At 38.8% G+C, this 26925-nt stretch overlaps 1 protein-coding gene, 1 long non-coding RNA gene and 1 pseudogene across 3 annotated transcripts in view; all 3 read left to right on the top strand.

The window, feature by feature from the left end:
• Positions 1-1090: 1090 nt before the first annotated feature.
• On the top strand, positions 1091-6888 carry LOC149973058 (uncharacterized). Its single transcript, XR_016490276.1, has 4 exons — positions 1091-1216; positions 2662-2805; positions 6447-6563; positions 6824-6888. It is a non-coding gene; the product is annotated as an uncharacterized LOC149973058 (long non-coding RNA).
• Positions 6889-7032: 144 nt separating this feature from the next.
• On the top strand, positions 7033-26717 carry LOC110519883 (NACHT, LRR and PYD domains-containing protein 3-like). The gene is made up of 7 exons (XM_090213362.1): positions 7033-7042; positions 7273-9043; positions 9310-9483; positions 10933-11106; positions 22915-23088; positions 23326-23372; positions 25554-26717. Exons 1-7 carry the CDS (start codon positions 7033-7035, stop codon positions 26081-26083), a joined length of 2880 nt encoding a protein of 959 aa, XP_090069488.1. The 3' UTR covers positions 26084-26717.
• LOC149973044 (NLR family CARD domain-containing protein 3-like) overlaps positions 11026-26925 on the top strand; it is a 572339-nt pseudogene continuing 556439 nt past the window's right edge. The window contains exon 1 of the transcript XR_016490275.1: positions 11026-11106. The product of XR_016490275.1 is annotated as an NLR family CARD domain-containing protein 3-like (transcript). The remainder of the gene's footprint in view (positions 11107-26925) is intronic.

The raw sequence follows: 26925 nt of genomic DNA, 5'->3' as shown, positions 1-26925 counted from the left end.
AATCTCTTTCTCTGAGCCATATTGTATTAGTAGAAAATCATTTAATTTCACCATTTTGTTTGAGCATAAAATATAGCTCAGTCTTGGAATTATTTATTTTATAACATCATTTTTACAAATCTTTATCAATGGTGTCAATAATTTGGGACCCCATTGTATCCTTCACAGTTAGAGATATGTTGAACCTGGATCCATCATAATGATTCTACATGTTATAGTATGAACCTGGATCATCATAATGATTCTACATGTTATAGTATAAACCTGGATCATCATAATGATTCCACATGTTATAGTATGAACCTGGATCATCATAATGATTCCACATGTTATAGTATGAACCTGGATCATCATAATGATTCCACATGTTATAATATGAACCTGGATCATCATAATGATTCTACATGTTATAGTATGAACCTGGATCATCATAATGATTCCACATGTTATAGTATGAACCTGGATCATCATAATGATTCCACATGTTATAGTATGAACCTGGATCATCATAATGATTCCACATGTTATAGTATGAACCTGGATCATCATAATGATTCTACATGTTATAGTATGAACCTGGATCATCATAATGACTCTGCATGTTATAATATGAACCTGGATCATCATAATGATTCTACATGTTATAGTATGAACCTGGATCATCATAATGATTCTACATGTTATAGTATGAACCTGGATCATCATAATGATTCTACATGTTATAGTATGAACCTGGATCATCATAATGATTCCACATGTTATAGTATGAACCTGGATCATCATAATGATTCTACATGTTATAGTATGAACCTGGATCATCATAATGACTCTGCATGTTATAATATGAACCTGGATCATCATAATGATTCTACATGTTATAGTATGAACCTGGATCATCATAATGATTCTACATGTTATAGTATGAACCTGGATCATCATAATGATTCTACATTTATAGTATGAACCTGGATCATCATAATGATTCTACATGTTATAATATGCCATGGCCTTTATTGACCAAAGGTTAAACTGCTGTTATGGTTATGATATACTATGGTGTTATGTCACTAGACTTTGACCAGATATTATTACATCCAAAGATCAACTGTACCTAGAATATAGATACAGAGAGACTTGTCATCAGGAAGGTTCTCTCAACACAACGGAAAATATCTCAATGACTTGACATGTTCTGGTTGTGAATTCAGGATACAAGGTAAGAATCTTCCCAGGGATTATTGTAAAGTGTGTAGAGAAATTCAATGTCTGGTGTTATTTTAGTATAGTGAATGACAGTAAAACACTCAGATCTAACAGTCCATTTCACCTGGGACAGCTACGTGACAGTTCAATCATACAAAATGGCGCTAACTGGGTGTAGTCAAGTCACATTCAATAACATGTTGTTCATATATTCGTATATTGCGGTTATTGTACAATTTGTATATTTTTTATGTATAATTTGTAAGTCGTCTTTCAGAATATCAGAACATTTGTTGTTTTCTAAATTACAATGAGCTCCTGCTTCCTGTGTAATTTGGTATGAATCCACTGAACAGACTTTTCTTAACATTAATATTATGAACTGAATTCAGTAACAGCATCATAATATCATAACTGTTGAACAAAGCAACACACTAGAATGAGAGAAGTTATTAAAAGAGAAAGTGAGACATTATTATTCATATTATTATATATTATATTGTTATTATTATTATATTATATTATTATTATTAATATTATTATATATTATATTGTTATTATTATTATATTATATTATTATTAATAATATTATTATATATTATATTGTTATTATTATATTATATTATTATTATTAATATTATTATATATTATATTGTTATTATTATATTATATTATTATTATTAATATTATTATATATTATATTGTTATTATTATTATATTATATTATTATTATTCATATTATTATATATTATATTGTTATTATTATATTATATTATTATTATTCATATTATTATATATTATATTGTTATTATTATATTATATTATTATTATTAATATTATTATATATTATATTGTTATTATTATTATATTATATTATTATTAATAATATTATTATATATTATATTGTTATTATTATATTATATTATTATTATTAATATTATTATATATTATATTATTATTATTATATTATTATTATTATTATATTATATTATTATTATTATTATGGACAAAAGGTGAAAAATATAAATCACGACTACATATTCATGTGATGCATTAAATCACTTGACTGTTTGGATGTGTCTGTTAGTAAATGTTTGTTTTCTAAGAGATAATGAATAAAAGAGAACATATGACCTTCAAGAATTACTGTGTTAACCACAACCAACATGTTGGATCTCTGTTTAGTTGTCACTGTGTTAACCACAAACAACATGTTGGATCTCTGTTTAGTTGTCACTGTGTTAACCACAACCAACATGTTGGATCTCTGTTTAGTGGTCACTGTGTTAACCACAACCAACATGTTGGATCTCTGTTTAGTGGCCACTGTGTTAACCACAACCAACATGTTGGATCTCTGTTTAGTTGTTACTGTGTTAATAACCACAACCAACATGCTGGATCTCTGTTTAGTTGTCACTGTGTTAACCACAACCAACATGTTGGATCTCTGTTTAGGGGACAGTTCTCTAAAATGAGTCTCTCTGGGGAGAGAGAGGAGGGGGGCCCTGCCTCTAAAATGAGTTTCTCTGGAGAGAGAGAGGAGGGGGGCCCTGCCTCTAAAACGAGACTCTCTGGGGAACATGACACCAAAGCTAAGAGGTGAGATTACAATGTTGTTTGTTTCTAAAACGTGTTTCCACAATTTTTTCACATTTGTTATTCATCAGACAGTATTGCTTAGGGGAACCTTGTCTGTAAAATATTGTTGTTCTAAGATTGTAATCCATAGTTTTTTGTGTATGAATTTTTGTTTTGCAAAACGCGATATAGCTGGAATGGAATGTTTGTATCCTGTATATTAGACTGTGATATGTGGTTGTCTCACCAGCAAACACACACACACACACACACACACACACACACACACACACACACACACACACACACACACACACACACACACACACACACACACACACACACACACACACACACACACACACACACACACACACACACGCACACCTCTATAAAATTTTAGCATGACACAATCTTTTAGCCTCTTAATTATTATCTAATATGTTGGCAGGCATAACTTTATAGTTTTTATTCTGATCGTTGTTACAAGCTGAATTCTGACAATATATCTGTTATATCAACACACTCTTCACTCCTGTTGAAACCAAAAGGATTATTTCTTCCTACAATATACAGAACCACTAAAGTTATATATAGAACCCTTTATAGGAGGTTAGCCTGTCTGAGTATACAGTATATATAGAATATATATAGAACCCTTTATACGAGGTTAGGAAGTGTCTGAGTATACAGTATATATAGAATATATATATAACCCTTTATAGGAGGTTAGGAAGTGTCTGAGTATACAGTATATATAGAATATATATAGAACCCTTTATAGGAGGTTAGGAAGTGTCTGAGTATACAGTATATATAGAATATATATAGAACACTTTATAGGAGGTTAGGAAGTGTCTGAGTATACAGTATATATAGAATATATATAGAACCCTTTATACGAGGTTAGGAAGTGTCTGAGTATACAGTATATATAGAATATATATAGAACCCTTTATAGGAGGTTAGCCTGTCTGAGTATACAGTATATATAGAATATTTATAGAACCCTTTATAGGAGGTTAGCCTGTCTGAGTATACAGTATATATAGAATATATATAGAATCCTTTATAGGAGGTAAGGAAGTGTCTGAGTATACAGTACATATAGAATATATATAGAACCCTTTATAGGAGGTTAGGAAGTGTCTGAGTATACAGTATATATATAATATATATAGAACCCTTTATAGGAGGTTAGGAAGTGTCTGAGTATACAGTATATATAGAATATATATAGAACACTTTATAGGAGGTTAGGAAGTGTCTGAGTATACAGTATATATAGAATATATATAGAACCCTTTATACGAGGTTAGGAAGTGTCTGAGTATACAGTATATATAGAATATATATAGAACCCTTTATAGGAGGTTAGCCTGTCTGAGTATACAGTATATATAGAATATTTATAGAACCCTTTATAGGAGGTTAGCCTGTCTGAGTATACAGTATATATAGAATATATATAGAATCCTTTATAGGAGGTAAGGAAGTGTCTGAGTATACAGTACATATAGAATATATATAGAACCCTTTATAGGAGGTTAGGAAGTGTCTGAGTATACAGTATATATATAATATATATAGAACCCTTTATAGGAGGTTAGGAAGTGTCTGAGTATACAGTATATATATAATATATATAGAACCCTTTATAGGAGGTTAGGAAGTGTCTGAGTATACAGTATATATAGAATATATATAGAAGCCTTTATAGGAGGTTAGCCTGTCTGAGTATACAGTATATATAGAATATATATAGAACCCTTTATAGGAGGTTAGGAAGTGTCTGAGTATACAGTATATATAGAACCCTTTATAGGAGGTTAGGAAGTGTCTGAGTATACAGTATATATAGAATATATATAGAACCCTTTATAGGAGGTTAGGAAGTGTCTGAGTATACAGTATATATAGAATATATATAGAACCCTTTATAGGAGGTTAGCCTGTCTGAGTATACAGTATATATAGAATATATATAGAACCCTTTATAGAAGGTTAGAAAGTGTCTGAGTATACAGTATATATAGAATATATATAGAACCCTTTATAGAAGGTTAGAAAGTGTCTGAGTATACTTAAGTGGAAGTCTAAAATGTCTTTATTCTCAGCACTTATACGACCAATTTTCTACTCTGAGACGCTTTGTGGAAGTGGACCCAGATCTCAACATATTGCTATAAAAAAACTTAGAATGTTTGTTTTACATAATGATAAAATATGAATATTACTAATGTAACCCACTGTAAAGACTGGGTTTAGTTGATTTCTTTGCAGTTTTGGAAACTTTTGGAAACTGTGTTTTCTATCCAAAGCTGTCAATTATATGCATAGTTGAGCATCTTGTTGTGACAAAATATCTTGTTTAAAACGGGAACGTTTTTGTTATCCAAAAATAAAAACACTTGATAAACAAGACACATTCATTTTTATTTTTCAATGTGGTTTGAACTGGGTGACCTGGTAATCTCTACGTGAAAGTCCAGCAATTGGTGTGGGATGGGTGGGGCAGGTTTGAGACTGATCTAAGGCATTATCAACAAAAAAATAACTTTATTTCTCAGCTGCCTCCAATGTCTGTACGTGAATTAGTACCTTTTAAGTGCTAAATATTTCCAATAGATGGCAGCATATGACCATGAAGCATCAGTTACAGGCTACAAGCAGCATTATGATTGACATAAAATAGCAGCAACCACAGACTATATGTCTCATAATTTTCTAAAATGGTCACTCATTTCTTTACTTAGCTATATATCTCCTATTAGGGCTGTGTTGCTTTTGGGAGAGCAAAAAAAAATGACCATAGCAGGTATTGAACCACTATACCTGCTAAATAACCACTAGTCAAAACCTCAACCTCAGTATACATGCATTATAAAACATAATCTTAATATCTGATATTGTGAGTAAAACAACCTCGGAATAGAAAAGATGAGTACATCTTCCAGCCCGCCAATAAATTACATCATTCAACCCTCCTGGTTAATAAATGTACCTCAACATGCCCTTCGCTTTCACATAAAAACAAGTGATAATAAACATGAATCATCATTATATTACTTCACAGTAATCTGTTAAATGCTTTTTCAGTCCTTCCTCTTGTGTTAGCGGTGTGGAAAGGGACAGAAAGAAGCACACAGGAGTTTTCCTGTGAGGGGGAGTGGTGGTGTATCCAGGGAGAAAACTAAACTAATCTTCTGAAATGTCATTTGTGGTTTTATGCTGCCATCTATTGGAATTATGTAGCAACTGCAGTAGTACTGAATAATGTGTAATTCCTTACTAAAGTAGTAATTATATAACATTTTCTAGTTCATTTTTACAACCATAAAATAACAATTTATAGCATAACAGAAACTGACATAACTCAATAACACCAAACACCAGTTAATTGTATTAAAAACGATTTATTTGGATGGGTGCCAAAGTAACAGTCCTGTAGTCAAATGAGAGCTCTACAGTAGGTACCAAAACATTTTCTCAAAAGTGAGGATACAAGTTTATCAACGTTCAAAGCAGAACGACTTTCCCATTGTTCCTCAACCGTAGTGTATGATATATCATTTTCCAGCTCTGACTGAAACTCATGCTCATGCTTATGTTTTCCCATCTGAGAGATGAGAGATGTAATGTTTGTATATGTTGTGTTGAAGACCAATCAAGAGGAAGAGACCAGCCTCCCCTGTACCCAGCTGTGTGTCTATGAAGAGTGACTGGTCTATGGAGCAACCTATAAACTTTAGAGAGGGAGACTTTTCTACTGAACAAAGGTAAGAAGAACTCATGGGTCATGGTCAGTGAGTTAAACAACACTGTCTCTAGTCATTTCTCCTCTCCCATTTTCCCATTTATTGTTGTTGTTTTCATAATCCATGAGCTAATCCTTTTTTACATTGTCATAGTCCTAAAACAATATTAAACAAACACAACATTCCCTCCCTGTGTGACTGTGTGTGTGTGTGTGTGTGTGTGTGTGTGTGTGTGTGTGTGTGTGTGTGTGTGTGTGTGTGTGTGTGCTCTCCATATTCAGTGGTGCTGATATGCACGTCCTGAGGAAAATGAACCAGAAGGAGCCTGCTGACACACTGGAGAAAAGTAAGATCTGTCTGCCTCATGTCGAATGATGTTTTATAACATTTAAAAGCCGTAGCTAAAGTACAGCTAAAGTAGCTGTGTAACTCAATGATATTGTAGCAGCCTTAACACAACACCTAGTGACTTCATCAAGTAGCAGCAGGGATGTGTTGTGGTGATTCATTTAGAGAGAGACAACATTAATAATACCATCAATAATAATAATAATATAACCAATAATAATGTAATCAGTCACACCAGTCTGTAATGCATTATGAAAACATTTACACATGTATACACTCAGTTAAGTGAAGAAAGTGTTATAATGTACAACTTTATAACAGTCTTACAATACTGTAGGTATTAAAACAGATGTAATATTAATATCCTCTGGGTTATTTCTAGATTCAGATGAGCGTGCTGTGATTTGCCAACGTGAACTCAAATCTAATCTAAAGAAGAAGTTTCAATGTGTATTTGAGGGGATCGCTAAACAAGGAAACCCAACACTTCTCAATAAGATCTACACAGAGCTCTACATCACAGAGGGTGGAACAGGAGAGGTCAATAATGAACATGAGCTGAAACAGATTGAGAAAACAACCAGGAAACAAGCAAGACCAGAGACTGCAATCAAATGTAATGACATCTTCAAACCCTTAACTGGACAAGACAAACGTATCATAACTGTGCTGACAAAGGGAGTCGCTGGCATTGGAAAAACAGTCTCTGTGCAGAAGTTCATTCTGGACTGGGCTGAAGGAAAAGCAAATCAGGATGTCCAATTTGTATTTTCATTCCCTTTTAGGGAGCTGAATTTGATGAAAGAGGACAAACACACTTTCATTGAACTTCTGAATCACTTCTCAATGGAAACCAAAGAATCAAGAATCTCCAACTACGACAAGTACAAAGTTCTGTTCATCTTTGATGGTCTGGATGAGTGCCGACTGCCCCTAGACTTCCAGAAGAACAAGATCTGTTGTGACGTCACAGAGTCAACTTCAGTGGATGTTCTGCTGACAAATCTCATCAAGGGAAATCTGCTTCCCTCTGCTCTCCTCTGGATAACTACCCGACCTGCAGCAGCCAATAAGATCCCTTCAGGGTGTGTTGACCAGGTGACTGAGGTACGAGGGTTCAATGACCCGCAGAAGGAAGAGTACTTCAGGAAGAGATTCAGTGATGAGGACATGGCCAGCAGAATCATCTCACACATAAAGACATCAAGGAGCCTCCACATCATGTGCCACATTCCAGTCTTCTGTTGGATTTCTGCAATAGTCCTTGAACACATGCTGGAACATAAGAGAGAAGAGATGCCCAAGAATCTGACTGAGATGTACACACACCTTGTGGTGTTTCATACTAAACAGAAGAATGAAAAGTATCTTGGGAAAGAAGAGACAGGTCCACACTTGAATAAAGAGAGCATTCTGTCACTGGGAAAACTGGCTTTTCAACAGCTTTTGAAGGGCAATCTGATTTTCTATGAAGAAGACCTGAAAGAGGCTGGCATTGATGTCAATGAAGCCTCAGTGTACTCAGGATTGTGCACACAGCTCTTTAAAGAGGAATGCGGGCTGTACCAGTACAAGGTGTACTGCTTTGTTCATCTGAGCATTCAGGAGTTTCTGGCTGCTGTATATGTGTTCCTCTCATTCATCAACAACAATGAGAATCTAATGGAAAAACTGCAAACAAAAGACAAGCCTGAAGTTACTTTCTACAAGAGTGCTGTGGATAAAGCCTTACAAAGTGAGACAGGAAACCTGGACCTTTTCCTCCGCTTCCTTCTGGGCCTCTCACTGGAGTCCAATCAGAAGCACTTACGAGGTCTACTGACAAAGACAAGAAGCAGCTCACAGAGCCATGAAGAAACAGTCAAGTACATCAAGGAGAAGATCAGGGAGAATCCCTTTTCAGAGAGGTGCATCAATCTGTTCCACTGTCTCAATGAACTGAATGACCATTCTCTAGTGGAGGAGATCCAAAGCTACCTGAGATCAGGAAGTGTCTCTAGAGACAACCGGTCACCTGCACAGTGGTCAGCTCTGATCTTTGTGTTGCTGACTTCAGAAAAGGAGCTGGATGTGTTTGACCTGAAGAAATACTCCAGATCAGAGGAAGGTCTTCTGAGGCTGCTGCCAGTGGTCAAGGCCTCCAGAGCTGTTCTGTGAGTACATAAAATTACATTTAAGTATTATTCATGAGGAAGAAATATTAAGTTTACAGAAAAATATGGATTGAATTATGTATATTATATTGAAAAACATTGATTTTCACATTAGTATAACATTACGACCATACAATTCTAGGAAACGGAAGATGAATCTATATGTTGTTTTGGAGAATTAACTAAATGCATCTACCATTGTCCTTCTACACTACTGGTGTTAAATTAACAGTGTGTTTGTGAAGTCATGATGATCTCTTTATCAGGCTGTCAGGCTGTGGAGTCACAGAGGAAGGCTGTGCTTCTCTGGTCTCAGCTCTGAGGTCAAACCCCTCACACCTGAGAGAGCTGGACCTGAGTAACAATGACCTGAAGGATTCAGGAATGAAGCTGCTCTCAGATGTTGTGGGGAATCCACATTGTAAACTGGAGACTCTGAGGTCAGTATTCCTGTAATTGGTCAACAAGATCCACATGTGTTTACCAGACACACATAGTCCACACCATATGTGTTCCGACAGTGAAGATTACAGTTTTAAATTTGGTGCTATGCTCCAGCATTTTGGATTTGAAATATAATTTTTCGTATTAGGTGACAGTACAGAATGTCACCTTTAATTTGAGGTTAATGGTGAGAGGTACAACAATATTTGTTGTAGCCTCTGTTATTGGTCATAGTGAGAGGTTAGCATGTTTTGTTGTAGCCTCTGTAACTCTCTCATTCATTATTATTCATGATTCATTCATGATTTTTCTAAATCATAGCAGTCACTGATGTAGTCATTACGTTCAAAGAATATGGGACCAAATACTAAGCCTTTGACTACTTCTTCAAATAGGGGGACTAGATACATAAAGTGCTTTTATTTTTCTAAATGGTGAAACAGATATGTATTAAAATATCCTCAAATTAAAGGTGACATTATATACTGTCACCTCATATGAAACATTTGATCTCAAATCTAAAATGTTGGAGTATAGAGGCACATTTAAAATGTTATCTTCACTGTCAAAATAGATATGGTGTGGACTGTATACTCAATACAATCTAAATCTGATACCTCACTGTCAAAATAGATATGGTGTGGACTGTATACTCAATACAATCTAAATCTGATTCCTCACTGTCTAAATAGATATGGTGTGGACTGTATACTCAATACAATCTAAATCTGATACCTCACTGTCTAAATAGATATGGTGTGGACTGTATACTCAATACAATCTAAATCTGATACCTCACTGTCTAAATAGATATGGTGTGGACTGTATACTCAATACAATCTAAATCTGACTCCTCACTGTCTAAATCGATATGGTGTGGACTGTATACTCAATACAATCTAAATCTGATACCTCACTGTCTAAATAGATATGGTGTGGGCTGTATACTCAATACAATCTAAATCTGACTCCTCACTGTCTAAATAGATATGATGTGGACTGTATACTCAATACAATCCAATAATCAATACTCCTCACTGTCTGTCTTCTGACTGATACAGCTTTTTAAACTGGTCTGGTCAGTCTACTATAATATTTGTACTATACATGTTTCTATTTTCATGCAATACTTTGATCATTTGTCATTTCTAATAATGTTACATTCATTTATGAATTGATATGGGGAGGCTAGAGGTCTGGTAACCGAAAGGTTGTAAGATTGAATTCCTGAGCTGACGAGGTAAAGATCTGTCCTTCTGAACAAGGCAGTTAACCAACTGTTCCTAGGTCGTCATTGAAATAAGAATTTGTTCTTATTAACTGACTGGCCTAGTTAAATAAATGTAAAAAACATATATATGTTAATATGTTGAAAGTATACACTGCCACTATTTCCACCACCAAAGAATAGCAGTGTGATTTTAATATGATTTTACTCTTTGCAGGCTGTCAGGCTGTCTAGTCACAGAGGAAGGCTGTGATTCTCTGGTCTCAGCTCTGAGGTCAAACCCCTCACACCTGAGAGAGCTGGATCTGAGTAACAATGACCTGAAGGATTCAGGAGTGAAGCTGCTCTCTGCTGGACTGGGGAATCCCCACTGTAAACTGGAGACTCTGAGGTCAGTATTCCTGTAGTTGGTCAACAAGTGATAACTGTTCACCAGATCCACATGTGTTTACCAGACACACATAGTCCACACCATATGTGTTTGTTCAGTGAAGCTTAAAGTTTTAAATGTTGTGCTATGCTCCAGCATTTTGGATTTGAGATACAAAGTTTCATATTATTTCATATTAGTACAGAATGTCACCTTTTATTTAAAGGTATTTTCATACACATATTTTACCGTTCAGAAATGCACTTGATGTATGTAGTTCTCCAATTTGAAGAAGTCATAATTAGTTGGACAAATACATGCAATCAAAAGTTTAGTAATTGTCCCATATTCCAAGCCTGCAGTGATTACATCAAGCGTGTGATTCTACTAACTTGTTGAATTAATTTGCAGTTTGTCTTGGTTGTGTTTTAGATGTTTTTCCTAATAGAAACTGAATGATGAATAATGTCCTGTCATTTTGGAGTCACTTCACTTGTATTGTCAGTAAGAATAGAAGATGTTTCTGAACACTTCTACATTCATGTGGATGCTACCATGATTATGAATAATAATGAATGAATCGTGAATGATGATGAACAAGAAAGTTACAGAGGCACAAAGATCAGAACCCCTCTGTTATTGGTAATGGTGAGAGGTTAGCATGTTTTGTTGTAGCCTCTTATTTGTAATGGTGAGAGGTTAGCATGTTTTGTTATATCCTCTGTTATTGGTAATGGTGAGAGGTTAGCATGTTTTGTTGTAGCCTCTGTTATTGGTAATGTTGAGAGGTTAGCATGTTTTGTTGTAGTCTCTGTTATTGGTAATGGTGAGAGGTTAGCATGTTTTGTTGTAGCCTCTTATTTGTAATGGTGAGAGGTTAGCATGTTTTGTTATATCCTCTGTTATTGGTAATGGTGAGAGGTTAGCATGTTTTGTTGTAGCCTCTGTTATTGGTAATGTTGAGAGGTTAGCATGTTTTGTTGTAGCCTCTGTTATTGGTAATGGTGAGAGGTTAGCATGTTTTGTTGTAGCCTCTTATTTGTAATGGTGAGAGGTTAGCATGTTTTGTTATATCCTCTGTTATTGGTAATGGTGAGAGGTTAGCATGTTTTGTTGTAGCCTCTGTTATTGGTAATGTTGAGAGGTTAGCATGTTTTGTTGTAGTCTCTGTTATTGGTAATGGTGAGAGGTTAGCATGTTTTGTTGTAGCCTCTGTTATTGGCAATGGTGAGAGGTTAGCGTGTTTTGTTGTAGTCTCTTTTATTGGTAATGGTGAGAGGTTAGCATGTTTTGTTGTAGTCTCTGTTATTGGTAATGGTGAGAGGTTAGCATGTTTTGTTGTATCCTCTTATTTCTTAATCGTGAGAGGTTAGCATGTTTTGTTGTAGTCTCTGTTATTGGTAATGGTGAGAGGTTAGCATGTTTTGTTGTATCCTCTTATTTCTTAATCGTGAGAGGTTAGCATGTTTTGTTGTAGCCTCTTTAACTTTCTCAATCATTATTATTCAGAATTCATGCAGGATTTTTCTTAATCATGGCTTCATCAGGATTAATTTATTAGTGTATTGAAACATGTTATCTACTCAGTTAGACAGAAATCATCCACCATTCAGTTAATATTGGACAAAACACAACCAAAACAAACTGCAAATGCGTCAATTTCACCTCATTTCATTGATCTCAAATCTAACATTTTGGAGTACAGAGGCACATTTAAAATGTTATCTTCACTGTCAAAATAGATATGGTGTGGACTGTATACTCAATACAATCTAAATCTGATACCTCACTGTCTAAATAGATATGGTGTGGACTGTATACTCAATACAATCTAAATCTGATTCCTCACTGTCTAAATAGATATGGTGTGGACTGTATACTCAATACAATCTAAATCTGATTCCTCACTGTCTAAATAGATATGGTGTGGACTGTATACTCAATACAATCTAAATCTGATACCTCACTGTCTAAATAGATATGGTGTGGACTGTATACTCAATACAATATAAATATGATACCTCACTGTCTAAATAGATATGGTGTGGACTGTATACTCAATACAATCTAAATCTGATACCTCACTGTCTAAATAGATATGGTGTGGACTGTATACTCAATACAATATAAATCTGATACCTCACTGTCTAAATAGATATGGTGTGGACTGTATACTCAATACAATCTAAATCTGACTCCTCACTGTCTAAATAGATATGGTGTGGACTGTATACTCAATAGAATCTAATCTGATACCTCACTGTCTGTCTTTTGACTGATACTGCTTTTTAAACTGGTCTGGTCAGTCTACTCACATATTTGTACTATACATTTTGCTCTCTTCAAGCAATACTTTGATAATGTGTCCTTTCTAATAATGAAACATGAATTTATGAATAGATATGGCAGATTACAGGACACTGATGTATCTGAAAATTTTGAAAAAATATACTGCCACTATTTTCACCACCAAAAAATAGCATAGTGATTTTAATATGATTTGACTCTTTGCAGGCTGTCAGGCTGTCTAGTCACAGAGGAAGGCTGTGCTTCTCTGGTCTCAGCTCTGGAGTCAAACCCCTCACACCTGAGAGAGCTGGACCTGAGTAACATTAACCTGAAGGATTCAGGAGTGAAGCTGCTCTCTGCTGGACTGGGGAATCCCCTCTGTAAACTGGAGACTCTGAGGTCAGTACTCCTGTAGTTGGTCAACAAGTGACAACTGATCACCAGATCCACATGTGTTTACCAGACACACATAGTCCACACCATTTGTGTTTGGACAGTGAAGCTTACAGTTTTACATTTGGTGCTTTGCTCCAGCATTTTGGATTTGAGAAAGAATGTTTCATAATCTGCAGCAGAACAGAATGTCACTTTTTTTTGTGGGGGGGGGGGGTATTTCCATACATAGCTGTGTTAAGCAATGTTTCATCGTTTAGAAATGAAAACACTTTATGTATGGAGTTCTCCCATTTGAAAAGTCAAAAGTATTTGGACAAATTCATTTAGTATTTGTTTTGCATTTGGTCCCATATTCCTTGCCTGCAGTGATTACATCAAGCTTGTGATTCTACTAACTTGTTGAATTAATTTGCAGTTTGTCTTGGTTGTGTTTTGGATGTTTTTCCTGATAGAAACTAAATGGTGAATAATGTCCTGTCATTTTGGAGTCACTTCACTTGTATTGTCAGTAAGAATAGAAGATGTTTCTGAACAATTCTACATTCATGTGGATGCTACCATGATTATGAATAACCATGAATGAATCGTAAATGATGATGAATGAGAAAGTTACAGAGTCACAAGGATCATACCCCCTCTGTTATTGGTAATGGTGAGAGATTAGCATGTTTTGTTGTAGCCTCTGGTATTGGTAATGGTGTGTCACGCCCTGACCTTAGAGCCGTTTTATTTCTCTCTTTGGTCAGGTCAGGGTGTGATGTGGGGTGGGCATTCTATGTTTTGTTTTCCCTGTTTCTTTATTTCTATGTTTTGGCCGGGTATGGTTCTCCATCAGGGACAGCTGTCTATCGTTGTCTATGATTGGGAATCATACTTAGGTATCCCTTTTTGCCCCTCCTTCAGTGTGGGTAGTTATCTCTGTTAGTGGCTTTGTAGCCCTGTAAGCTTCACGGTTGTTTCTTTGTTTGTTGGCGAAATAGAAAGGAAAATGTACACCCATCACGCTGTACCTTGGTCCACTTCTTTTGATGGCTGTGACAGAACTATCCACCACCAAGAGACCAAGCAGCGTGCGCCAACCTGTAGGACGAGCTGGACCGGGGATGAAAGAATGGCAGGGGACAAGACCCAGTCACAAAAGCCCGAGAGGCAGCTCCAAAAAATGTTTTTGGAGGGGCAAACAGGGAGATTGGCAGAGTCGGAGTTTAGACATGAGCCAACTCCCCGTGCTTACCTTGGGGAGCAGGTGACTGGTCAGGCACTGTGTTATGGGGTAATGGGCACGGTGTCTCGAGTGAGCATTCACAGGCCGGTGTGCTCTGTGCCAGTGTTCCACATTTGCTGGGTGGAAGTGGGCATCCAACCAGAACGGGTTGTGCCAGCTAGAGACCGTCAGTGCGCTAGATGGCCCAGTGTATCCAATGCCCCAAGCACCAGGCCTCCTGTGTATCTCCCCAGCCTGGTGAGTCCTGTGCCTGCGCCCAAAAAGAAGCCTCTAGTGATGATCCTTGGCACGAAGCCTCCAGTGATGATCCATGGCACGAAGCCTCCAGTGATGAGCCATGGCACGAAGCCTCCAGTGATGATCCATGGCACGAAGCCTCCAGTGATGATCCATGGCACGAAGCCTCCAGTGATGATCCATGGCACGAAGCCTCCAGTGATGATCCATGGCACAAAGCCTCCAGTGATGATCCATGGCAAGAAGCCTCCAGTGAGGAGTCATGGCACGGAGCCTCCAACGACTGCTTCCAGTACCGAGCCTCCAACGACGGCCTCCAGTACGGAGCCTCCAACGACGGCCTCCAGTACAGAGCCTCCAACGACAGCCTCCAGTACGGAGCCTCCAACGACAGCCTCCAGTACGGAGCCTCCAACGACGGCTTCCAGTCCGGTCTACGTCCCGCTCCAGAGCCACCACCGCGGAAAGATGCCCACCCGGAACCTCCCCTATAGTTTCAGGTTTTGCGGCCAGAGTCCGCAAATTTGGGGGGGGGGTACTGTCACGCCCTGACCTTAGACATTTTATTTCTCTATTTAGTTAGGTCAGGGTGTGATGTGGGGTGGGCATTCTATGTTTTTGCGGGGTATGGTTCTCAATCAGGGACAGCTGTCTATCGTTGTCTCTGATTGGGAATCCTACTTAGGTAGCCCTTTTTCCCTCCTTCAGTGTGGGTAGTTATCTTTATTAGTGGCACTATTGCCCTGTAAGCTTCATGGTTGTTTCTTCGTTTTGTTGGCAACATTTGAAATAAAAAGGAAAATGCACGCTCACCACGCTGCACCTTGGTCCACTTCTTTTGATGGCCGTGACATGGTGAGAGGTTAGCCTCTGTAACTTTCTCATTCATAATTGTTCATGATTCATTCATGATTTTTATTAGTCGTGACATCATCAGGATTAATTTAATAGTGTTTAGAAACATGTTCTCTACTCACTTAGACAGAAAATTACTCCAGTCATCATTCAGTTACTATTGGGCAAAACAACTCAAAACAGAACCAAAACTAACTTAAAATCCAACCAATGAGTTTACAAATACCAAATACTCAACTCTTGACTACTTTAATACAGATTAAAGGAATTTGTCAAAATTCAAATGACTTCTTGAAATAGGTGGACTAGATACATTAAGTGCTTTAATTTTTCTAAACGTGAAACAGATATGTATGAAAATACCCTCAAATAAAAGGTGACATTATAAACTGTCACCTCATATGAAACATTTGATCTCAAATCCAAAATGTTGGTGTATAGAGCCACATTTAAAATGTTAGCTTCACTGTCAAAATAGATATGGTGTGGACTGTATACTCAATACAATCTAAATCTGATACCTCACTGTCTAAATAGATATGGTGTGGACTGTATACTCAACACAATCTAAATCTGATACCTCACTGTCTGGCTTTTGACTATGTCGTGTCTTTGGCTATGCCGGATTAAGTGATATGACATGCTATTCTATAAAATCATTTCTCCGTAATTAATATCACCTGATTGAGTTAATCATGTAAATGTAATTAACTAGAGAGTCGGGCACCACAAAATAAGATTTATAAAGCTGTTATATACCGAATAAACTCTTAAAGACCTAGTAATATTTTACATCAATAGCAGTCAATATTAATTGTCACCTTAATTCAGTCTCATCGGAAAGTTGTCTTCACGAACCCTGGCTAACAAGTTGAATCAGCAATACATAAAATTGGGTTTAATTATTTATTTACTAAATACCTAACTAATCACACAGAATTACACATACACATAATTAATCATAACTTGATTACAAACTACAAACTACGCTTGTTAGACAAAAGAAAAGGGGCTTGGTTTGACAGAAAGAGCGGGAAGACTGAGTAACAAAGGAAGGAGCTGTGCTATCGTAAATACAGTATCGTATGCATTCTAAATTACCGCCCATTTGGAAAAGGAAAATGCAATAAATATTTACTCTGAGCTGCGCTTCAGTAGGTTACATACATTCTCCAAGATCGCATAGCAGTTCAGACGTCTTTTGTCCTCGTCTTGTCGTGTCCTGTATATATATATATTTACAACTTTTTTCACATACATTTTATTTTTATTTTCCATCAACTCATGTTCTAAACACTCTCCTGCAACCAGCCTCACCAATTTATATTTATAAAAAAGTATTATTTACCTCAGATCTGTAATCCTCCAAGAAGCTAGCCAGAAACTAGCCAGAAGCTAGCCAGGAGCTAGCCCAGAAGCTAATCCAGAAGCTAATCAGAAGCTAGTTAGCTTCTTTACTGGCAAATCGTTAGTATCCAGCTAACCACGGTGTGTGGTCATCAGCTATCCTTTAGCTCGAAAATCTATCGAAAATCTATCGCCAGTTTTGTACGGCGCAGCGCGGCTCGGAACGGAACATACCGGACCAATTTTTCTCTCCATGTCCCTGGATTTCAACTGCTCTCTGGACATTCATACCCGGATCTCACAGCTAGCTAGCTGCTATCCGTGTGACAGTCGGCTTTCGTCGATTCCGGAGCAAACATCGATTGTTCCGGTGCTAGCCAGCTCCGTCAATCACTCCTGAGTTCCATCATTCACTCCTGGGCTGCAGTCACCTATCTGGACCCGTTTCACTGCCCCCACCGGGCCTTCACAACTGGACTGCCGACGTTATCTACCTGAATGAGATCCGGCTGGCTCCTCTGTCGCGACGTTACCTGAACGCCCATCTGCGGCCCGCTAACCGTTAGCTGTCTTACCGGCTGCTATCTGAATAGACAATCGGACAATTTATTTATTTTTATTATTATTATGTTTTCTTCTCGGGCCTGTATAACTATATCTATTGTTCTTATTTTTGTTGTTGTTGTGTGATTTGGATTAATCCCCTCTACCACACGGAACCCCACTAATCTACTGACCGAACGCAAGAGGTGGCTAACAACAGACTCCATCCTATGCTAGCTTGCTACCGGTTGGCCTGGCTAGCTGTCTAAATCGCCGTGACCCTCAACCAACCTCTCCAACCAACCTCCAACCTCAACCAACCTCTCCATCTCCTGGTTTCAATGATGTTTCTAGAGACAATATCTCTCTCTTCATCACTCAATACCTAGGTTTACCTCCACTGTATTCACATCCTACCTTACCTTTGTCTGTACATTATACCTTGATGCTATTTTATCGCCCCCAGAAACCTCCTTTTACTCTCTGTTCCAGACGTTCTAGACGACCAATTCTTATTGCTTTTAGCCGCACCCTTATTCTACTCCTCCTATGTTCCTCTGGCGATGTAGAGGTGAATCCAGGCCCTGCAGTGCCTAGCTCCACTCCTATTCCCCAGGCGCTCTCTTTTGACGACTTCTGTAACCGTAATAGCCTTGGTTTCATGCATGTTAACATTAGAAGCCTCCTCCCTAAGTTTGTTCTATTCACTGCTTTAGCACACTCTGCCAACCCGGATGTTCTAGCTGTGTCTGAATCCTGGCTTAGGAAGACCACCAAAAACTCAGACATTTTAATTCCAAACTACAACATTTTCAGACAAGATAGAACTGCCAAAGGGGGCGGTGTTGCAATCTACTGCAAAGATAGCCTGCAGAGTTCTGTCCTACTATCCAGGTCTGTACCCAAACAATTTGAACTTCTACTTTTAAAAATCCACCTCTCTAAAAAGAAGTCTCTCACCGTTGCCGCCTGCTATAGACCACCCTCTGCCCCCAGCTGTGCTCTGGACACCATATGTGAACTGATTGCCCCCCATCTATCTTCAGAGCTCGTGCTGCTAGGCGACCTAAACTGGAACATGCTTAACACCCCAGCCATCCTACAATCTAAACTTGATGCCCTCAATCTCACACAAATTATCAATGAACCTACCAGGTACCCCCCCAAAGCCTTAAACACGGGCACCCTCATAGATATCATCCTAACCAACTTCCCCTCTAAATACACCTCTGCTGTCTTCAACCAAGATCTCAGCGATCACTGCCTCATTGCCTGCATCCGTAATGGGTCAGCGGTCAAACGACCTCCTCTCATCACTGTAAAACGCTCCCTGAAACACTTCAGCGAGCAGGCCTTTCTAATCGACCTGGCCGGGGTATCCTGGAAGGATATTGACCTCATCCCGTCAGTAGAGGATGCCTGGATATTTTTTTTAAATGCCTTCCTAACCATCTTAAATAAACATGCCCCATTCAAGAAATTTAGAACCAGGAACAGATATAGCCCTTGGTTCTCCCCAGACCTGACTGCCCTTAACCAACACAAAAACATCCTATGGCGTTCTGCATTAGCATTGAACAGCCCCCGTGATATGCAGCTGTTCAGGGAAGCTAGAAACCATTATACACAGGCAGTTAGAAAAGCCAAGGCTAGCTTTTTCAAGCAGAAATTTGCTTCTTGCAACACTAACTCAAAAAAGTTCTGGGACACTGTAAAGTCCATGGAGAATAAGAACACCTCCTCCCAGCTGCCCACTGCACTGAAGATAGGAAACACTGTCACCACTGATAAATCCACCATAATTGAACATTTCAATAAGCATTTTTCTACTGCTGGCCATGCTTTCCACCTGGCTACTCCTACCCCTGTCAACAGCACTGCACCCCCAACAGCAACTCGCCCAAGCCTTCCCCATTTCTCCTTCTCCCAAATCCATTCAGCTGATGTTCTGAAAGAGCTGCAAAATCTGGACCCCTACAAATCAGCCGGGCTAGACAATCTGGAACCTTTCTTTCTAAAATTATCTGCCGAAATTGTTGCCACCCCTATTACTAGCCTGTTCAACCTCTCTTTCGTGTCGTCTGAGATTCCCATAGATTGGAAAGCAGCTGCGGTCATCCCCCTCTTCAAAGGGGGGGACACTCTTGACCCAAACTGCCACAGACCTATATCTATCCTACCATGCCTTTCTAAGGTCTTCGAAAGCCAAGTCAACAAACAGATTACCGACCATTTTGAATCTCACCATACCTTCTCTGCTATGCAATCTGGTTTCAGAGCTGGTCATGGGTGCACCTCAGCCACGCTCAAGGTCCTAAACGATATCTTAACCGCCATCGATAAGAAACATTACTGTGCAGCCGTATTCATTGATCTGGCCAAGGCTTTCGACTCTGTCAATCACCACATCCTCATCGGCAGACTCAACAGCCTTGGTTTCTCAAATGATTCCCTCGCCTGGTTCACCAACTACTTCTCTGATAGAGTTCAGTGTGTCAAATCGGAGGGTCTGTTGTCCGGACCTCTGGCAGTCTCTATGGGGGTGCCACAGGGTTCAATTCTTGGACCGACTCTCTTCTCTGTATACATTAATGAGGTCGCTCTTGCTGCTGGTGAGTCTCTGATCCACCTCTACGCAGACGACACCATTCTGTATACTTCCGGCCCTTCTTTGGACACTGTGTTAACAACCCTCCAGGCAAGCTTCAATGCCATACAACTCTCCTTCCGTGGCCTCCAATTGCTCTTAAATACAAGTAAAACTAAATGCATGCTCTTCAACCGATCGCTACCTGCACCTACCCGCCTGTCCAACATCACTACTCTGGACGGCTCTGACTTAGAATACGTGGACAACTACAAATACTTAGGTGTCTGGTTAGACTGTAAACTCTCCTTCCAGATCCATATCAAACATCTCCAATCCAAAGTTAAATCTAGAATTGGCTTCCTATTTCGCAACAAAGCATCCTTCACTCATGCTGCCAAACATACCCTTGTAAAACTGACCATCCTACCAATCCTCGACTTTGGCGATGTAATTTATAAAATAGCCTCCAATACCCTACTCAACAAATTGGATGCAGTCTATCACAGTGCAATCCGTTTTGTCACCAAAGCCCCATATACTACCCACCATTGCGACCTGTACGCTCTCGTTGGCTGGCCCTCGCTTCATACTCGTCGCCAAACCCACTGGCTCCATGTCATCTACAAGACCCTGCTAGGTAAAGTCCCCCCTTATCTCAGCTCGCTGGTCACCATAGCATCTCCCACCTGTAGCACACTCTCCAGCAGGTATATCTCTCTAGTCACCCCCAAAACCAATTCTTTCTTTGGCCGCCTCTCTTTCCAGTTCTCTGCTGCCAATGACTGGAACGAACTACAAAAATCTCTGAAACTGGAAACACTTATCTCCCTCACTAGCTTTAAGCACCAACTGTCAGAGCAGCTCACAGATTACTGCACCTGTACATAGCCCACCTATAATTTAGCCCTATCAACTACCTCTTTCCCAACTGTATTTAATTAATTTATTTATTTTGCTCCTTTGCACCCCATTATTTTTATTTCTACTTTGCACATTCTTCCATTGCAAAACTACCATTCCAGTGTTTTACTTGCTATATTGTATTTACCTTGTCACCAAGGCCTTTTTTGCCTTTACCTCCCTTCTCACCTCATTTGCTCACATTGTATATAGACTTGTTTATACTTTATTATTGACTGTATGTTTGTTTTACTCCATGTGTAACTCTGTGTTGTTGTATCTGTCGAACTGCTTTGCTTTATCTTGGCCAGGTCGCAATTGTAAATGAGAACTTGTTCTCAACTTGCCTACCTGGTTAAATAAAGGTAAAATAAAATAAAATAAAAAAGGTTGGTGGTAGATGGAAGGCCGTGTTGCCAAACCGAGTCCTTTGTTCTTTGAAGAATGTCTCTGGTGGTCAATTGGATACACTGTAGTAACGTTGTTGTGTGGTAGATGGGATACTCTGTCTGTCCTTTCCTATCCCTCGTTTGCAGCTGCTGTTGCTAACTCAACGGTTAGGAGGTATCACTCTGTAGTGAATAAGAGTTCAAAGTTCATACAATTCACAACCAAAGCTCACGCTGAGGTTGGCTTAGTTCTGTAGTTATTATCTGAACCATTCTGACATAGGACCGTCGTCCTCACATCTTCGGAACAGGAGGTTATATTATCGTCAAGGGCTTATATAGGAAGGGAGAGGAGGGCGTGTTTGAAAAGTTTTATAGCCCATGTCCCTTCACATGGGCGGGCCACTGATTGAGCAGCCCTATCTTATGAAAACCCAATTCTCACATTTTAGAAGCTAAAATCACATTCCATCCCATCACGAATAATTTCATATTCAAACATTTAAATTGAACAACAATTCCATGTGAATCCGATAACTCTGAGGTGTAGACTTTCCACTGTAGAGTTTGTCATCTTATCATTGATGAGAATGTCTCAGATGACAACTGAACTGACATCATATTCATTAAGTACCACTGCATATGTTCAAATGGTCGGATTACCAGAATATAGTTCATTTCCCCCCATATTCTGATGTTTCCAGAATCTCTATGTTAACCAAAGATTTTACAAATGTAACCTCAGTAGGGTAGAGAGAGGAAAAAGGGGGTAAGAGGTATTTATGACTGTCATGAACCTACCCCCAGGCCAACGTCATGACAACTGATGCTGCTTTTTAAACTGGTCTTGTCAGTCTACTATAATATTTGTACTTTATATTTTTCTCTTTATATACTTTGATAATTTGTCATTTCTAATAACGAAACATTAATTTATTAGTAGATATGGCAGGTTTCAGGACACTGATGTATCTGAACATTTTGAGAAAATATACTGCCACTATTTTCACCACCAAAAGAATAGCAGTGTGATTTTAATATGATTTGACTCTTTGCAGGCTGTCAGGCTGTCTAGTCACAGAGGAAGGCTGTGCTTCTCTGGTCTCAGCTCTGAAGTCAAACCCCTCACACCTAAGAGAGCTGGACCTGAGCTACAATCACCCAGGAGACTCAGGAGTCAGACTTCTCTCTGCTGGACTGGAGGATCCACACTGCAGACTGGAGAAACTCAAGTATGTAGAGGGTTTATGTCAATGTTCATATCAGACATGTTTGACTTATCAGGCTAGTTAAGACAAACACTCTTACCACCACTTGGACCAAGTTAAATGCTGACTGTGTTTGTGTGTGTGTGTGTGTGTGTGTGTGTGTGTGTGTGTGTGTGTGTGTGTGTGTGTGTGTGTGTGTGTGTGCGTGTGTGTTCAGGTGTATCCCTCAATGACTGCCTGTTCTTCTGCTTACCGCTACAGTGTGGAACATATTGGAGAGAACACAATGAAACCTGGGCTTAGAAAATGTGAGTGTTGACTACTGTGAAGAATATGACTAAGAATAAGTCTTAATTCAAGTTAAGTCAAAGACCACCATCATTACTTACTTGGTCATATTAAATATCAGCTGTAGTTCTACAGAAGCAGAAATCAGGGACACCAAAGTTTACAAATAATTGCTTTGACAATTTGTGTGTCTGTGTATGTGTGTGTGGCGCGTTCGTGTTACATTATAAATGTTTGTTTGTGTTCATGCATGCATACAGGTGTGTTTATTTATTTTACCTTTTTTTAGCAAGTCAGTTAAGATTAACCTCTATGGGCTGACATCCCGTTATCAGGATGATATAACAACAGCCAGTAAAAGTACAGGGCGCCAAGTTCAAAAACTCAAATCTCATAATTTAAAATTCCTCAAACAATCAAGTGTTATACACCATTTTAAATATACACTTGTTGTTAATCCCACCACAGTGTCCGATTTCAAATATGTTTTACAGCGAAAACACCACAAACGATTATGTTAGATCACCAGCAAGCCACAGATACACAGCCATTTTCCCAGCCAAAGATAGCATTCACAAAACCACAAATAGAGATTCAATTAATCACTAACCTTTGATGATCTTCATCAGATGACACTCATAGGACTTAATGTTACACAATACATGTATGTTTTGTTCGATAAAGTGCATATTTATATAAAAAAATCTCCTTATACATTGGCGCGTTACATTCACTAGTTCCAAAAACATCCAGTGATATTGCACAGCCACATCGATTCAACAGAAATACTCATCATAAATGTAGATGATAATACAAGTTATACACGTGGCATTATACCTCTCCTTAATGCAGCCTCTGTGTCAGATTTTTTTAAAAACTTTACGGAAAAAGCAAAACATGCATGTATTGTGTAACATGAAGTCCTATGAGTGTCATCTGATGAAGATCATCAAAGGTTAGTGATTAATTTAATCTCTATTTGTGCTTTTTAATCTGAGGCGGCAAGTAAAAATCACAATAGCCGCAACGACGGCGACATAAACAAGAAAATACATGATAAATATTCTCTTAGCTTTGATGATCTACATCAGAAAGCATGCCAGGAATCCCAGTTCCACAATAAATGTTTGCTTTGTTCGATAATATCCCTTATTTATGTCCAAATACCTTCTTTTGTTATCGTGTTTGTTATACATAACCAAACGCTAGTTCTGGTCAGCGTTACATCGGACAAAAACTTCAAAAAGTTATATTACAGGTCGAAGAAACATTTCAAACTAAGTACAGAATCAATCATTAGGATGTTTTTAACATTTAGCTTCAATAAAGTTCCAACTGGAGAATTCCTTTTTGTCTCGATGAGCCATGGAACGCAAGTGAATGCCATGAGCTCTGTGCGTGATGAAGAAAATGGCCGACTGCCAGTCATCTGATAGATTCTGCTCCTAATCAGTCCCACAACACAGTAGGAGTCTCATTCAAATTTCTATAGACGGTTGACATCTAGTGGAAGCCCTAGGAAGTGCAACTTCATTAATGTATGAAGTGGATTTCAATAGGAATTGCCTGGAACTCAGAGGTAGCAGCCTCAGATTTCTCACTTCCTGTTTTGATTTTTCCTCAGGTTTCGTCCTGCCATATGAGTTCTGTTATACTCACAGACATCATTCAAACAGTTTTAGAAACTTTAGAGTGTTTTCTATCCAATACTAGTAATACTATGCATATATTAGCAACTGAGACTGAAGAGCAGGAAGTTTACTTTGGGTACCTTTTTCATCCAAGCTACTCATACTGCCCCCCAGCTGTAAAAGGTTTAAGAACAAATTCTTATTTTCAATGATGGCCTAAGAGCAGTGGGTTAACTGCCTTGTTCATGGGCAGAATGACATATTGTCAGAAGGGGATTCAATCTTGCAACCTTTCAGTCACTAGTCCAACGCTCTAACCACTAGGATACCTGCCGCCCATTGTGTGTGTGTGTGTGTGTGTGTGTGTGTGTGTGTGTGTGTGTGTGTTCATGATGCGTACAGGTGTGTTTGTGTGTGTGTAATTAATGGGAAAAAGTGTTTTATATTACCATACAACTTCTCCTTTTGATACCTAGAAACATCTACATTAAATGAATTAGTGAAAAGTGAGTTAACATTCTAATGTGAATGATGATGATTTCTAATATTGTGTCTGCTTTCATCCATTAGATGTCTGTGATCTCACACTGGACCCAAACACAGTAAACAGACTCCTCTCTCTGTCTGAGGAGAACAGAAAGGTAACACGTAGGACAGAGGAGCTGCCGTATCCTGATCACCCAGAGAGATTTGAGGACTGTAGACAGGTGCTGTGTAGAGAGGGTCTGACTGGGCGCTGTTACTGGGAGGTAGAGTGGAGTGGGAGAAGGGCTGTTATAGGAGTGACATATAAAGGAATTGGCAGGAGAGGAGAGGTTGATGACTGTAGGCTTGGATACAATGACAAGTCCTGGAGTCTGTTCTGCTCTGACAACAGTTACTATGCCATGCACAACAATAATCCCACTACCATAGACGTCCGCCCCTCCAGCTCTCACAGAGTAGGAGTGTATCTGGACTGGACAACCGACACTCTGTCTTTCTATAGAGCCTCCTCTGACACACTGACCCACCTGATCACATTCACCTCCAAATTCACTGAGCCCCTCTATCCAGGGTTTGGGCTTTGTTATTACTCCTCAGTGTCCCTGTGTCATTGACACACACACACACAAAAACACTGGACACACACACACTGGACACACACACACACACACACACACACACACACAAACACACACACTGGACACACACACACACACACACACACACACACACACACACACACACACTGGATACACACACACACACACAGGACTTTAATATGGGATCTTCTGTTTGGGTGTCTCAGGTGAGCCATGATCAGAATGTGTCTCTGTCTATTTCCAGCCCTGCCATTTCTACCTGTCCTGATCTAGTGTTTGACCCCTGACCTCCTCACACCGTCTCACTGTCCATGTCTGCTTTTAGCTCCCAACTCTACTTCACTGTGTTATAATGGACCTTATGCTTGTTATGTCACCTCTGTAACCAGGTATCAAACATACTGACCTTTCTGACCCTGTACCATGGCCCTACTTCACTGTGTTTTAATGGACCTTATGCTTGTTATGTCACCTCTGTAACCAGGTATCAAACATACTGACCTTTCTGACCCTGTCCCATGGCCCTACTTCACTGTGTTATAATGGACCTTATGCTTGTTATGGCACCTCTCTAACCAGGTATCAAACATACTGACCTTTCTGACCCTGCCCCATGGCCCTACTTTCTAGAACTGAACATTTAAATTCCTCTGAGTTTTGTTTAGTGTCCATTTACTCATATTGATGTATTTGTTGTACGGTGCCTTGCGAAAGTATTCGGCACACTTGAACTTTGCGACCTTTTGCCACATTTCAGGCTTCAAACATAAAGATATAAAACTGTATTTTTTTGTGAAGAATCAACAACAAGTGGGACACAATCATGAAGTGGAACGACATTTATTGGATATTTCAAA

The sequence above is a fragment of the Oncorhynchus mykiss genome, chromosome 21, assembly GCF_057628025.1.
Source record: "Oncorhynchus mykiss isolate SJ-2025 chromosome 21, ASM5762802v1, whole genome shotgun sequence".
Lineage (NCBI taxonomy): Eukaryota > Metazoa > Chordata > Actinopteri > Salmoniformes > Salmonidae > Oncorhynchus > Oncorhynchus mykiss.
This window is presented reverse-complemented; position numbering and strand designations above follow the sequence as displayed.

What these genes read in the sequence shown, in the direction of transcription:
- LOC110519883 (XM_090213362.1), top strand. An exon ending in AAGGCCTCCAGAGCTGTTCT is followed by an intron (nt 9,044 to 9,309) that starts GTGAGTACATAA and finishes TCTCTTTATCAG; the next exon opens with GCTGTCAGGCTGTGGAGTCA. An exon ending in TGCAGACTGGAGAAACTCAA is followed by an intron (nt 23,089 to 23,325) that starts GTATGTAGAGGG and finishes TTACCGCTACAG; the next exon opens with TGTGGAACATATTGGAGAGA.